The 16001-nt window shown below is 48.3% G+C and overlaps 1 protein-coding gene across 6 annotated transcripts in view; it reads left to right on the forward strand.

Moving 5' to 3' along the window:
* The window catches only part of TNIK (TRAF2 and NCK interacting kinase), a 149495-nt gene that overhangs the window by 67492 nt on the left and 66002 nt on the right, over window positions 1–16001 (forward strand). For all 6 annotated transcript variants that reach the window (XM_040074032.2, XM_058421902.1, XM_040074035.2 and 3 more), the window contains exons 3-4: window positions 10189–10245; window positions 14335–14460. In XM_040074032.2, the coding sequence (XP_039929966.1) occupies window positions 10189–10245; window positions 14335–14460 (183 nt within the window). The remainder of the gene's footprint in view (window positions 1–10188; window positions 10246–14334; window positions 14461–16001) is intronic.

Genomic DNA, 16001 nt, shown 5'->3' on the forward strand with positions numbered 1-16001 from the left:
ATCTGCCTTCGAGTATGTGAGGTCTAAAATTTGTATTTGAGCTGACATAGATAGAGAAATGTGCAGCACAGGGTCTGTAGTAACTTGAGTTGCAAAGTCCTTGGGATTAGGGGAGCACCTCAGCCCTCCACAGCACAAGATCTGGGGTTATTTATGTCATTCTTACTCTCATTTCCCTCACGCTACGACCTCAGTCACCCAGCAGATATCTGTGAGACTTTCTGGCAGCTGTGGCATTTTCTCCTAAGACCCATAAAATGTAAGTACCTTTATCAGCTTGTTCTTGTTGCTTCTACCACCCTGAGACAGGGACTTGGAGTCAGCTGACGACTGAAGGATGAGGGAAGGCTCAATGTATGAATTGGCTCAGGTGCCAGTCAGCCTTGCCACATGGGCAGGAGTCAAGGGGCTTAGATCTGTGCTGATCCAAGTGTTTGCAGGACTGGAAAGCCTCCAAGAGGGAGGCAGTGGAAGGGATGTAAGGATGGCTTGCTCATGGATGGTTCGAGGTGGCTGGATGTAAATCCTGGCTCGTGATGGGCATGTTCAGCCATTACCAGCATTGGGACCGGACTTGAGAAGTCCCCAGATTTCTACTGGATTTGGGGTGTTAGGGTTGGTGCACAAATGAACCTGGTGGGTTTGTGTTCAGGCTCCCTTCTGCAAGCAGAGAGTCACGGAGAAGGTGAGGGTGACAGAGAGCTCCATTTGACAACCTCTGCTGGGGTGTCCAGCGAGATCCGTGATGGGATCGCATCCTGGCCCACTGTGTCTGCAGAGAAATGGGGGCATGTGGGGCAGCACAGGCAGCTGTACTGTGCTGTGAGCTGAGGTAAAAGAGAGCTGCCCTGCAGTTACATGGAGGAACACAGGGAACGGGAAAAGCATGGCTGGGAGAGCAGCTGGGGTGACTCATGGGAACAGGGACACGGTTGGTTTGTGCCAGTGGCAAGTCAATGAAATGTAGTGGAATCCCTTCATGAAAAGCCATTGACAGCCACAGACTTAAATTTCTTGAATTAAATGGCCGGGAAAACACCACAAATAATTGGGCTTTCCTTCTTACTCGGTTTTCTTTACACAGCAACAAAAAAAAAAGCACAAAACCTTCAAGCAGCTTTAGGTAACAGATGCCTCTGTGTTACCTGGTCCCTCTTTTGCTGTCTCCTGCCACCAGTGCTGCCCACCCCTGCTGCCAGAGAGGATGCCAAGCACTCAGGTTCACTGTTGTTGGTTGAAAAATCACCTTGCACTTCACATGCCACCTCCAAATTTGGATCTTGCTACTATGAAACCAGAGCCGAAGTCAAGCAGATGGCACTGCAGAGGTGTTTCCAGAAGCGCCATTAACATCACTGTGTGCAGCGATTTTTCCAGAAGGGGCTTTCTTAAAACTCAGTTTGCAAGACAGTTACTGATTTGGGGAATGGCTTAAAGAGCAGGTGACACTTCAGGCATTGAAAAGCAGCTGTTGAATGTGTGGCACAAATAAATGGGGTCCCAAAAGCCTGAGAAGGCTGAGGGGTACCTGTGTGCGTGGGTGTTCTGGGATGGATTGTCATGGGAGGCAGCAGCACACGTTTGCAGGCATTAAGCCCTGTCTGCCCTGCAGCAGGGAGCAGGTTAGGAACAATCTCTTTTGAAGGGAATTGCTTTTCTTACAAGTGCAGAAGAAATAGCAGCAGCTGCCAAAGCACACAGTGTTGGTAGAGACTGTGCCGGTGCCCCTGAGCTCTGGACACAGCAGCTTGTTCTCATCCTGAGCTTTTGGTCTGAAGTCATGAGCAGCCCCAGTGATTACATTACATCCCTCGTGCCCTGGGATGCCTTTTCCTGTGTCCCACACACAGCCTGCTTCACCTGTGATGGGAACTGGTGCCTGAAGCTGCTGGGCTTATCCTGCAGTTTGGGTTTGAATGTTGAAGCTGAAGTGATTCTGGCACAGTAAAGCCGAGGTGCCCTGGGACCATGCAGAAACGGTTGGCTGTGGGTTGCAGGCAGCAAAAGCGTGTGGAAATTGGGATTTGCGTGGCATTCTGCAGATGTGACAGCTCCCTGCTGCAGTCCAGGCACGGCCATGCCTGTGCTGGCACCCTGTCACACGTCAGGCAGCAGTGCCCGGGGAGGAAGGTGCCAGCTGTGGGATAGCCTGGCCCCTTGGAGGAGGCTGGCTCTTTCTTGGGCCACCCTTGGGAGCCAGGGTACCTCCTTTGAGAGCTCTGGGGGGTCCAGACTTGGGGCTTCCCACCGGGAGGAACAACCTGGCGCCGCTCTCAGGACGTGGCCTGTGTGAGAGGGTGCCTTTGTGGGGCTCCTAAAGGCAGATTTAATTTTAGTTATGAATGCTGCAGTGTTGAATAGGCAGCGATGTGAAACAGAAGCACAGTGGGGGTGTTAAAGGGTGGTAATAACATGGCTGTCATGAACTAATGTTGTTGGGAACAGGCTGTGCTGCCTCCTTTTAGCTGTGAAAATGTGCACTTGCAGAGGGGCTGGGGCAAAGGGAGGACAGGCTGTGTGGGAGGGGAGGGAGCACCCCAAGGCCTGGCTGCTGCCCTCCTTGCCTTGGGCTGCTCCCCTTGGCAGAGACCCGTGGGGATTGCCCCAGGTGGGATCTGGGAATGCTGGGGAGGGGAGCAAAGCTCACAGGGGGCCTGGGGAGGTAAATGGTGGCATCCCTTTCCTTCATCCCATTGATTCTCTCTTGAATCCTGCTACCTTCAGTGTGGGACCAACTCAGTGAATATTCTCCTAAGACACTGCTTGTCCTTCTGGGTTTTTTTGTATATACATTACTCTTTGTCAGGAACACCTCTCCTTAGTCCTTTGGTGCCTCAGGTTTCCATAGGCTGCTCCTAAAACTCGCTTTTGGTGTTTATTCTGTCTGTTGATGATCTCCATCTCTCTCTGCTCCCTGCTGTGGTGCTCAGCCCACTCCTCTTCCAGCCTAGACCTGCTCTTGTTGAGCCTTTGACCTCCCTTTCCCAGAGCAACGTTTGTTCCTGGGCTCTGAGAAAGCCCTGACAAATGGCAGAAACACCTTGAAATCTGCACCGCTGCAAGGCTCGCTGTGACCATGAAGAGCAGACCTTCAAAAGCTGCATCTTCAAACACTTGTGGGCAAAATCTGTCGCAGTCCTTGGTGTGACCAGGGAGGAGATGCACAGCCTGGCATGGCTCATGTGCTGATGCTGGGTGGAAATTAGAAGTGGGGCAGGCCATATCTAGAGGAACCATCTGCAGAAGCTTCTGGAAGGATTTGGCTCTCTGGTGCTGATTTTGGGCTACTTAAGGCAATGGTTTTAACCACGGACGAGGGAAACCGGGTTCTTCCTGAGCTGGAGGTGGGAGTCTCCAGCTTTATTTGAACTACAAGAGGGATAGAGGATGGAGTAAGTACAAGCATGAGACGTGTTTCCCTTATATAGGGAACATTAAACTGTGGTCTTGCTCACCTATAGGCTGTAGCGCATGTTATTTCTGGAGATGAATAATATGCTAATTTAACAATTTAGTTTGTTAATCTAATAATCCTGCCTTCTTTACTTAACGTCACAGCTATTGTGGAGCTGCAGTAATGGAATTGCAGCTCTCTGAGCTGCAGGGTCCTGATCAGAGCTTGGATTGATAAAAAGGACTGGAAAACACTTCAGTCCAAAGGTCAGCTCTGTTGGGTCAGCACAGAGCATTAGCTTGGCCCTGTGCAATTAGAGGCATCTGTGCTGGGAGCAGATTTAGGCTTTTCCAAGGGGGAGCTCTGGTTGTTCGGTCCAAACTGAGGTATTAATAAAAATGCCCAGCTGAGCACAAAAAAAAAAAAAGAAAAAAAAATGCACTTTGTTTAGTTTCTATTTGAGTTTTTTGAATGTTTTTCAAGGTTAAAACCTTGGAAAAGATGATAGGTGTAAGGAGAGGATTGGCTATGAGTGAAATTTGTGTTTGTCCCTCCCAGTGAAAAGTCTTCTGCTCTCCAGAAACAGCCCAAAAGAAGGTAGCAGGTTGGGCAGAGATGAAGATCTGTGATCAAGTGAGCAACCAGTGTTGTGCAGGAGAGCAGAGGAGTGATTTGGAGCCTCACCTGGCCGCCGAGTGAGATGGCAAACCCTGGATGCAGCTTTTTTTGTCTTTCATAGGTTTTCTATTTCTGGTGTCAGAGCCTTGGAGTTTCAGGTGTGCCATGTTTATTGGAGGGTGCCATTTGCAGAGTGCTGAAGTCTGGGGATACAGGGGCTGGTTTAAGTGGAGTTTGCCCCGAGTGGGAAGGAACTGCAACAAGTCAGTCATGTTCCTTCGGTGCCTTGAGGCAGTGGGATCACTCTGAAGCTCTGCAAATCAGTTTGTGAGCCCAGAAACGATGGAGAGATGGAAGGGTGAGAGGGAAGGAAGGACACTGCCATTGGGGCCAGCTCCTGCTGTAGTAAAGCAGAGAGATGGGGTTGAATCCCTGGGCAGGGTGAGGGCTGGAGCCCAGTCTGCAGGGATGTTCTGAGTCCCCACGAGTACTGGAGTTAAGTGCAGGCAGCAACAATAAGGTTTGGCCCATGATTGCTCTGTTTTAATCAAAGAGATATGTTACCCTTGGTTAAAATAAACATTTTCCCCATCCTGTTACATGACTCAGTTTTTCTTATGCTGGCCTCCAGTGTTTTCTAACTACCTTCTCAGATACGTGGATGTATTTCAGATGTGTTTGAAGAGATCTGTAAACCAAGTGCAAAGCTTGCGTACGTCATTTTTAGCCAGCTTGTTTCGGAGATTGCTGAATTTTCACGCTAGAATAAGGTTAGTTTTTACATCAGTAAGTATTTTAGCCCCTCAGACTAGTTGGGAGAGGGGATTTTGGCACCCTCAAGATCGCTTTCAATGGGAAACCAAGTACATAAATGTGCCTGCACTCTGTAAAAGCTGAGAACAAATTGTGCCAGGTGCTATAAAATGGTCTAATGTACAGCAGGATGGCAGTTCAGATTTGCGGCTCCTGTTGGAAGGCAGAGCTCCTTCTCCCAGGAAAAATTGGATGCAGTTTTCAGTGCATTGGTGCTGAAGTGCCTTCATGCAAAAAATCTTGGACTGAGTTCCTGAACTACAGGAAAACAAGGAACTGGCAGAACGCAGACCATGGAGCTGTTAGAAGTTCTGGCCCATCCCAGGAGATCTTCACTGCAGAAAGTCTTGGATGCTGAAGCAGAGTCTGGAGGAGATGAGACTCGCCAGTGGACACCTTGAATGGTGCATGGGCAGAAGTAGGGCTGGGCAAAGAGCTTTTTGTAGCGCTTACCAAAAATTATATGTGAACACAAAAAAGTGAACTGGTGGCTTCTAACCTGGTAGAATCTCTGGTGTCCTGTGCACGTTGTAGGAAGAATAAGCAGGATGTGGTGGTGCTGAGGATGGGCTGTCTGATGGCTGGGGTTGGACAGTAGAAAGGATGGTGGTTGGGCTGCTGGCTCAACAGTATTTTAACTGCAACAGAAATGTAATGGAAGAAATTTATTTGGGAGGCTTCTCTGCTGCCAAAGTGATAATATTTGGACTTTTATGAGGCTTTTTGTTGTTTGTCTCATTTCAGTTCACTGAGATTTCTGTATGAGACACAGTGTTCCTCAGTGGTGGGGGCTGATGCTGTGGTCTGGTCCCAGCAGGGCTGTGCATGTTGAAATTTCAGCACTGCTTTGCAAGAGCACCCTCATCCCACTCATTTTAATATTTACATGCAGCATGACTAAGGGCACTGCAGAATGGTTGGACTGTAAGTGTTTTGCTGTGAAGTATCAGACATAAAACATGGTTACTCCAGTAAGTGGCTGCAGTGGGGATTTTGTAGTCATGGGGCATTGCAGGCTGCGTGTCCAGGCTGGGTAGCGTAAGAGATGTTGCTCTGCCTGGCAGAAGGAAATGGGAGCTCTGCATTTCCCAAGAAAGCGAAGTTCTGGCTGTGTCCCACCGGCTGCAGCAGGTGGTGGGTCATTTATTTTGTTGGGTGAATAAAAGCCAACAGTACAAGTTAAGTAAATATGATGGAATACATTTCTGGGTAGAGAAATTGCAGGTTTTGCTTAGAGGTGAAATCCATGCTTGTGCAAGGAAAATTTTAAAAAGCAACAATCAATCATCCTCTTTTCTGTCCTTAAAATGTGGACTCGAATTTTGGGCCAAGATATGCAGTTGCTGTCTACAAAGATGATATTGAGGCCAGGGTTTATTTATTTAGTAAACATAATGCCTGAATGCATCAATTGATGTTTAAAAGCATTTACCAATGTTCTCATTGTGTGCTGGTCCACTACACTTTATGGAGTGTGAGGACCACGACCTTTGAAGAAAAAACTCACGGTGCTCGCTTCATTTGTAGAAATTAGTCTTAATACTTGACATTATCAAGTTAGTGATAGTTGATATAACATTTTGAGAGTAATTAGGAGCATGAATTTATGCTCAGATGGATGTTTAATTAAAAATTCTGGCAGCCTTGAAGATCATGCTTGAATAATCCTGCGGCTGGAATGTGGGTTTATACCCAAGTGAACCTTGACAGCGAATCTGGAGAGGGGGGAAATGCTTTAGTAGCTCAGTTTTCCTCCTGTATGTTTTTATGCCATGGTAGCCATCAGTGTCTGTAACAGTGTTGAATTCATGGAGATGGAGAGCCAGAGGCAGGAAAAGAGCAGGGAGATGCTGGAGATGTTTGTTTGAGGCCTCTGGGAGCTGTACCCCAGGTGGTTTTGGCAGTGTTCCTGCAAACCTTGCAGTGCTGACTGTGAACAGCCACCATGGGGTAACCAAAGCCCTCCTGGAGAGCTCTTCCCTTCCTCTCCTTGCATTTCTGGAGGTGCAGTCACCGTCCCAGGTGAGTGGGGAGGGAGTGCTGGGAAAACCCATGGTTACATCCAAAGCAAAGGTGGTGCCACGCAGGAGTTGGAGCCCTGCGGCAGAATGGGGGTGGTGGTGGGATGTGGGGGAAGGTTGGGCTCAGGGAGTCATCCTGGTTCTCATGCTCCTCATGCTCTTCTGTACCTGCATCTGGAAGCAGCTCACCCCCCACCAACCACCACCAGGCGGAAAAATCCTGAACAATGGGAGACAAAGAGCGTGGGAAGACAAAATGTTTCAGATTGCCAAGAAGCATCAGCTCCTTTTTCACCAGCAGACAGGAGACTGAGGGCAGGCAGGAGGTGAGGAAGGCACAGGAGCAAGGGTGGCTCACTGATGGCTGCTCCCTGCCAGCTACCTTTGCTCCTGTCACCAAAAAATATTGCTGATGCTGTGGTCTGAGGGCTCTGAAGTGGCTGTTTTACCCAGGAAAGGTCCCATCCTCCTGAGGACATAGTTGGTGTCGAGGAGGCAGAGTTGAGCAGGGGAGCAGGAGTAGGGCTCAGTCTTCGTGTGGTTTTTGGATGGAGGGCACTGCTGTGGTGATGGTTTAAAGGAAAAAACCAACAAGTTTTGGTGGATGGAAGCCACACAGGAGGTAAAAGCATCACAGTAGAGCGTTTTGGTGGTTTTCTTATTTTTATACCCCAGTCCTCTTTTGTAGCTTTCTTACAGCAGCACAGATTAAACACTGGACAACTTAACACTTGACATTAATTAATTCCCAATTTCAGCTTGCCTTGGCTTTGGCAGAGGTGGTTCCACGTCCTGATCCAGCTGGATACTTTGGAGAGACTGCAGGGGCGTGGGTGCTTGTGGTCTTGCTTGCGGGCTTTGGGCACAGGCCCTGGAATCTGCGTGGCCAAGGTGCCAGAGGTGACTGATGCTGTGAGAGGGGTTTGTTGCTGCACAGCATCTTTTAATGAGCACAGGTTGGATGTTGATTTAATTCCTCTGTTTCATCTTCCACTTCCATTTCTCTTGGTGTCTTCCTCCAGCCTGTCTATATCTTTGTTGCAAATTCAAGAACATCTGCAGTAGGGTAAAAACCAACGGGGTTTTCTAAACTATTTATGAAGGTTTCACGGCAAGTCTCAGTGCTGAGCAGTAGGTTGAATTAAAAGGGATGGTTGACTGGTGAGGAGATGCCTGTTTTCCCCAGATGGCTTCCTCTGCCAGGGTGAAGCCCTGCAATCCATTGTCATGAACAAACTATAGAAAAAGCAAACCTTTGCTACAGTATCCCAGGGTGAACACTTACTGGTTCTACTCCGCCTGATTTTTGCGTGACTAAGTGCCCCTCATGGCTTACATTAACATATGTTTCCAAGTGCTTTATTTTGTTTCGGTAAATGCTTACACAATATTAAGTTCTTACCATTGTCTGTAAATATTTGGGAGGTGTGCAAGGAGGCAGCAGATTCCTGGGAGAAGGATGCTGTGGCCACATAGGGATCCCTTTCCACTTGGCTGGTACTGAGGGAAGCAGGAACACTTCACCACAGCAAAGCTGGGGCATTTCCTTAAAATACAGAATGAGGTGGTGAAGGCAGGTATAACTCCTAAATCCATGGTTTGAAATGCCCCAGCTTGCTTCCCACTCCTCCTCCTCCTCCAGTTCACAGAAGATGGGGTGTGCCATGGTCCAAGTGTTTACCCTGCTGGTGCTCTTTGGGCTTTGATTAAGGTGTCATACACGTGGGGACTTCCTGGGCAATCCAACAAGGACGAGTTTAGGCAGAGGAGGATTTGTTTCTGCAGATCATGCTGTCCAAATAGACGGTGTCTAGCGACGTGCCCCTCCTTCCTGACAGCCACATCCAGGGAATGCTTCAGCCACAGGCTGGGGTTTTATTACTTTTTATGCTGCACATATTTTAAAGTAAAGCTCTTTTTCTGCTGTTAGAACACGGAGTTGCTCAGGACGTATAAATTGTGCTAATAAATGAGCGAGGAGCCCTGGTGGGTGAATTGGCTTCCTGGTGAAGTCATAAATTTGGAGAGGATGATGCTGCCTTGCTCCACAGCCGGCGCGTGGGTTTGCTTCCCAGCGCCGTGCCTGGAAACCTGAGGGACCAGGAAGAGGTTCCCATGTCTGGTAATTTAGGGTTCTTGAGCTGAGATGGTGTGAAAGACCATCTCCAGTCTGCAGCAGGGCTGGAAGACCTGACACAAACCCCAGCTCACCAACACGCACACTGCTGCGGGGGCAGGAGGAGCCTGCAATTTAGGAAAAGCTTCCAGTTTTCCTTGTTTCTGCCATGCTGCAGCTTGACCCCTCTTCGCCTCTGCTCCTGGTTCTGTCCTTGGTGTGTTAATTATCGATGCTGCAGGGCAGGAGCTGCCATTCCCATGTGTCTTCCACACCATGCCTCACATGATGGGGCCTTGGGCAGCTCCCATAGTAAATAGGGATGTGAACTGGGAAATAGGGATGCTTCCCTTTGCCTTGCAGCTGTCCTGTTAGGATCAGCATCTGCTGGCTTTCCTAGAGGAAAAACATCTTTTCCTCAGGCTGTCTGGTTTGGAAGCAGAGCGCATGTCCTCCAGCTGGGGGTGGGAATGATTTGATATGAACAATTTGGATATGATGTTGGGTGATCCGTTTCTCGGGAAAGGAGGAAAGAGTGGGAATTGCCTTGCTTGATAGCAGTTGTGTTGGTTTTAAGACCTCATAAATTCTTGGAGCTCTTTTATATTTTCACCATCTCTCCCAGGCGTTTTCCCATTAGGATTAATGTAGTCGAGCACTGTGCAACAGACAGTTCATTGCAGTGATTTGCTGATTTTCTCAGTTGCTGAAAATTTTAAAAACCTCTCTAGCCTTCTAAGCAAGTCCTAATGAAAATAAATAAATTACTGGTCAGGGTAAATATGGTGTCCTGCAGGCCAGGATGTGTCCCCAGGTCTGTGAGAGCTGGGATGGGACCCGAGTGGACTGAAGGCAGTGTGGGTACCCCAGCCAGCACATTCCCATCATCTCAGCTCCAGCAACCCTCTTCCAGCAGGGTCATGCTCTGTGCTCAGGAGAGGCCCAGAGCTGGTTTTTTGTGCATAGCTGAGCATTAAAGGGCATTTCCAGCTCTTGTTTGCCAGGAAAATACAGCACCGAAGGCCCTGTACTAATTAATTGTAATGGCAGGAGGAAGGGGAGGGAATTGCTTTCTCATCATGGCTGCTGCGAAGATGCTCTTGAAAAAGCAACAAATAATGCTTGGATGCTGCCAGGGCGAGGAGACTGTTAAAGGATATTGTTCACTGTGAGGAAAACACTGTCACTGAGCAAAACCAAACGAATTTCTCCCTTTTCTTTTGCAGGGTCGTCATGTTAAAACAGGCCAGCTCGCTGCTATTAAGGTTATGGACGTCACCGGGGTAATGTATCCTCCTCCTCCTCCTGCATCCTTAAATTACAGATAAGAGGGGAAAGGGGATGGGGTGTGATAATATGTGGGGGTGAGTGGAGGACTGATGTTCCTCGGAAGTAAATTGCCATTGTCTTAATTTGGTATGTGCCATTAAGAGGTTTTAGTTTTAATAAATATGTGAGAAAAAAAAAAAAATCTGGAGGAGTTTCATGCTGAAACAAAGCAGCATCCAGTTCCAGCAGTGACTCTTCTAAATGCCCTAATAAATTCTGAAGAAGATCATAGAATGTGGTTTGGCTTGGAAGAGACCTTAAAGATCATCCAGGTCCAACACCTTCCACTGTCCCAGGCTGCTCCAAACCCCATCCAACCTGGCCTTGGACACTCCAGGGATGGGGCAGCCGCAGTTTCTCTGGGCACCCTGTGCCAGGGCCTCAAGACCCTCACAGAGAAGAATTTCTTCCCAATATCCCATATAACCCTGCCCCTGTCAGTTTGAAGCCCTTCCCTCTTGTCCTATTGCACATGACCTTGTCAAAAGTAGCAACAATCGTGTATTCATAACTCATTTCTGCATCCGTGATTTTCACTGAAGAGCTTTTGTTCACCAAAAGTATGTTGCAATTATTGTCATGGATAACTTCACGAGGCAAGTTGAATAATTCCTGTGCATCCCACTGATAAAGAGGAAAAAAACCACACTGCCCTGGTCTCAGAGGTGGCTCTTTTGAAACTTGTGTCAGACTGAGAACCAAGAATTTACAAATCATTAAATGAATAACAAAATTGAGGGGAAAGGACGGTTTCACCATTTCCCAGTTGCCACAAAAGAAAATGCGAGTTGCTGTGATCTAAAAACCTAGATGCATTTAGGAGTGTGGCATGGAGATGAGTTTCTTGAGTATTTTTTTTTCTGTGTGCAGTACTATCCCTCCCAAAGTTCCTGCACTGGAAACAATGTTAGACTTGGGAGTAAGAATGTGTTTTTCGTTGTGTTTTGTCTTTTATTTTTGACCGGAATAACACATTTCAAAATTAAGATTCGATCACAGGCAACCCACCTTAACTTTTGAGTTAATGTTTTAATAGCTTTCAGGGGCTCAGCACAAGCAGAAATGACTCTCTGTGAAAGCAGTCAGCTGGCCCTGGGAATCTGTTTTGAAATACCTTAGATGCCGTGGTGTGGTATTAATATCTATGGGACCTTCATCCAGGTTATTTTTGGTGCTAACAGGTGAAATGGTGTGTGGAAATAAGTCTGTAAACGTGGATGAGGTTTGTTCCTGTTTACTTGTAGTACCTCCAAGTGCCGTTTATCTCGTTCCCGTGGGAAGCAGGCTCTAGGGGAATAGGCAGACCCACCAAGCATAAACCCATGGCATAAATAGCAGTGAAATTCCCATGGGATGAAGTCTGATGTTAGAATGAGTTTTAGCTGAGAAATCAAAATATTACTCTGAGGCCAAACACAGGCTTAAATTTGAATCCACGGTTAATTCAGTGGTTTTAAAATGCCATCACTTCCAAGGAAAGGTGTTGGAGAAAAGTACGTGAAATCTGACATTGCCCAATAATAATTCCATACACATTTTTAAGTAAATGTCCCTGATCTAAGACTTTACCTTGTAAAGCTGAGCCTCATGTCTGAATGCCCAAGGTGTAAATCAGATATTTGTCATGGGATGTGGGTTTTGGATATTTAATTATCTTCCCCTTAGGCTGCTTTTAGGCGGGGAAGGCTCCCTCAGGGCAGGATGGGCAGTGACCACGGTGCAGGCAGTGCTGGCCTGTGCTCTGCTGAGGGCTCTCTGTGCCTCCTAGCTCTTGGTGCTGCAGGCACTTCTAGAGCCTGCAGGAATGGTCCTGGGCATGGCTTCTGGAGGAATTTCTAAAGCTGCTCCCTGCGCTGTGCCTGCAGCCATGCTTGGCACCTGCTCCAGGCTCAGTGCTGATGCTGCTGCTGAAAACCCAAACTCAGTCCTCCACCTCCTCCTCACACACAATTTCAGAGCTGCTGCTGCTTCATTTGATCCTGACCTTCCATCCCACCTGTTTTTCCAGGGTATCCCTGATGAGTGTGTCTTTCAGAAGTCAGCAGAGAGCAGAGTTAGCGGGGTCATCCCAGCCACAGCCATCTGCAGCTTTTGGAGTGTAAAGCCCAGACTGGATGGGGCTCTGAGCAACTCAGTCTAAGAGTGGAAGGTGTCCCTGCCCATGGTGGGGGGTGGAGCTAGGTGATCTTCAAGGTCTCTTCCAACCCCCAAACCATGATGATGCTGTGTTCAGTGAGCTCCCAGACAGCATTTCATCCTGACCACGTGCTTTGCGCTAAACCGACAGGCTCCTGGCAATCATGCCTTGTTTAACTCATCTCTCCTCTTACTAATTATCTGTTAGGGAAGATTGCAGACTGGAGGCCCTCAAATTGCAGCACTTCATCAGTTTGGGTGGCTGCTCTCTCTGAATTAAGAGTTCAGATTAGTTTTCCAGGGGCTGGTCCTGCTGTGTGCTGCATGACCTACATCTAGCGATGGATGTAACAGAATCAGCTGATGGAGGAAAAGTGAGGCAGCAAAGCCTGGCCCGTGGCTTTTTTTGGGATTGGGATTGGAGTAGTTGCAGCAGCTTGCTGTGATGATTCCATTTTCTTCCCGCCTCTCTGGATTTGCTGGGGATGGTCGCTCTCAGTAGTCCTGCTTGGAGCAGGAGTTTGGGCTGGAGCCCCTGAGCCTGGCCATGCAGACACATCCTCAGGTGCCATCCACAGATCTTACGCTTTGGAGTGTTTTTCCAGCCATTTTGAGTTCTTCAGCTTGAAGATGGAGTGAAAATAAAACTTTTGACCAGGTTTCCCTTTTGGCTTGCCTCCATTTTTTCCTAGAGAGCCAGGCATGAATTGAGCTGACTGGGTGCTCAGAGAGCTGCAGGGATTTTGGGCTGACTGCTGCTCCTTTCTCCCAGCACTGTTGAGCATCCAGCTGTTTCTTACTTGTTGCAAAGGGCTTCAATTAATAAAATCACCTCTGTGGCTTGATAAACTTCATGTTACATGCCCTGGACAAATGAAAACAGGCAAAGTTGTGCTGACTGCTTAAAGAGAGGTGATAAAGGTTCTTCCAGAATAGTCTCTGGTTTTCTTTGTAATGTTTGAGCCTGTTCCTCCTCTTTGGTGCTTATACCCTCCGTGTTCTTACAGAAAATAAAACTGGAGGTTATTTATGTAAGCTCCATCCAGATATTTCTTGTACTTGTTCCTCCTCTCTTTACCTTTGCTGTTGTTCCCTGAACGGTATTTTGGGAAGAAAGATGTGTTCCTGTCCGAGTTATGTGACACCTGGTCAGGGGGCACTGCTGCTCTCTGGGTGTCTTGTCCTTTGCCCATTTGTAAAACTGAGGTCAAGAGAGGCAGGTGAGGGACACGAGGGGAATAAAGGAGAATAAAGAACAAACAGCCCCTCTGGTCCTTTATTATAATAGAGCTCTTTGACACAGAGGTGCTCAGTGCTGCCTGTGGAAATGCAGCGGGCTGGAATTCGGTCAGCTTAAAATAAAACCAGGCCACGTTTGATGGGTGTGAGAACAAAGAGTGGGGCATCAAAACAGGTGTTGATGTGGCTCCTCTGCCTCTGCTGCTTCAGCTGATGCCACTTTGCAGGTGGGGCAGAGAGGGGCTGGGACAGCCCGTGGGAATGGTGCTTGTCACCAGGACTGAGTTATTCTGGTGGAGTTTGTGGACAGGTGGCACCTTCCTGCTCCCCGTGTGGTGCCACCCCACCACCAGCAGCTCCTGCTGTCTCCAGAGGTCTTGTGCTGCTTCCAGGGTGGGCAGGAGTGATGTGCCAGAGGATGGGGAGCACAGGGGCACTTGTGCCATGCAGTGGTTTGTAGAAAAGCACCTTCTTGGGCCTCTGGTGTGTCTGTAGGGGTGTGCTAATGCATCATTGGGGTAATGCAGATATGGCTGAGCCTCAGAGCAACGTGAAAAACGGTGCAAAAAGCCTGAGAGGCCAGTCAGGAATGGGGTGCTTGGAAGTTCACCCTGTGAAGTGAGGTCTCCTGATGCCTTTGGTTTTTCTTTCCTTTCACCTCATCCCAGGATGAAGAGGAAGAGATCAAACAAGAAATTAACATGCTGAAGAAGTATTCTCATCACCGAAATATTGCTACGTATTATGGTGCTTTTATTAAAAAGAACCCACCAGGAATGGATGATCAGCTCTGGGTGAGTTGCTTTCTTTTCTTTAAAATAACTGGGATTTGATGGAGATTTTTTACTCTGAATTGTTCTCTCACCAGCACCCAGCTTACACAAAACCCCTTATTTTGCATCCATCTTTTTCAAAGTCAGGGTTTTGACCAGGCTCTTGCTGCACTGCAAAACACGTCTCCGTTTTTCCATAAAATCTTTGCAGGCTGATGGTAAACCCATTTTTATTCTGAAGTGTCATTAGCAGTACCTTTAGTACAATAGTCAGTCGAAAATCATTCCATCTTCTGGCAGTTGGAGGGAGCTGGGAGCATCTTTGGGAAGATGGAGGCTGAGGATGATTCCTGCCAGCTCTTGGTGGTGCCTCTCGTGCTTCCCACTTCCTGGAGCCTGTGCAGGCAGATGAAGAGGAGGGGGACAGTGAGAGGAGCTCAGGGACATCTGTGGCTGCTCAGCCACTCTGGTGGAGACGCCTGATGCTGCTGAAGGGCACCGAGCTGCTTCACATCTCCGTAAATCCTCAGCTGCCTCCTCCTGCTGCTTCCCTTGTCAGGGGCTTCTCAGTTATTAATTCAGCATTCCCAGAGCAGGGAGGATGGAGTTTCAATGCACTCTGTCACTGGGGAGAGACAGAGCATCAGAGCCCACTCCCTTTGGCAGCAGCTGGTGCTCAGGGGGCCGGGCAGGGCAGTGGCACCGCGGGTCGGGGCTCCGGCCGTTGCTGTAAAATTAATTAAAGTTGTGCTGTGTTCTGAGCTTGGCTGTGCAGGTTGGAGTCTCTGGAGCAGCAGCCTGCAGTGCTTCTGGCCATCAGAGCAGCAGTGTAGGACCCTGCTTTCCTTAGGGGTGTGTTGAAGAGAAGGCTCTGTTGGAGTTATTGTCAGCACAACGACCTGGATGTTTTCCTGTGGTCGAAAAAGTCTTTTATTTCTTCACAGTCTTGTAAATCCAGTCAATTCTGCCTTGCCCATGTGTGGTTTCTAAAGCTTCTCTGTGCCTGAGCAAGGTTGCTGCAGCCTAATTTTTCAGGTGGTGACAAATATCCATGATTCACCTGGGAGACCATGGAGATGCTGAAGAGCAGCAGCACGCTCTTCCCTCTAGTTTCTGTACAACATAGGCTTTATTTTAGCAAAACATTCCGTGACTTCAGTGGTCACAGCACCAAGCCTGACAGAATTCAGAAAGCATTTGGACAAAGCTCTCAGGCACAGGATGGAATTCTTGGGGTTTTCCTGTTCAGGACCAGGAGTTGGATTCAATGGTCGTTACGGGATCCCTTCCTACTCAGGATGTTCTGTGATTCTTCCATCGGTCCCCATCACCATGACACAGCAGAGGAGGCTGTATGTGCTGTATCACCTTCACATGCCCCAAGGCAGGAGGAGAACCTGCGTTTTCCCTGGTGGGTCACGCAGTCATGCAAGGGGAGAAGGTGGTCACAATCCAGCTTGTTCTTGCCCTGTGGGAAAGGCAGACTAGATAATCGGAATTATCCACCAGAACACTGCCTCTCCTCTCAATTTGGGGCCTTTCTCATGTGTTAGTGAAAAAGA

The sequence above is a fragment of the Hirundo rustica genome, chromosome 10 (genome assembly GCF_015227805.2).
Source record: "Hirundo rustica isolate bHirRus1 chromosome 10, bHirRus1.pri.v3, whole genome shotgun sequence".
Taxonomy (NCBI): Eukaryota; Metazoa; Chordata; class Aves; order Passeriformes; family Hirundinidae; genus Hirundo; species Hirundo rustica.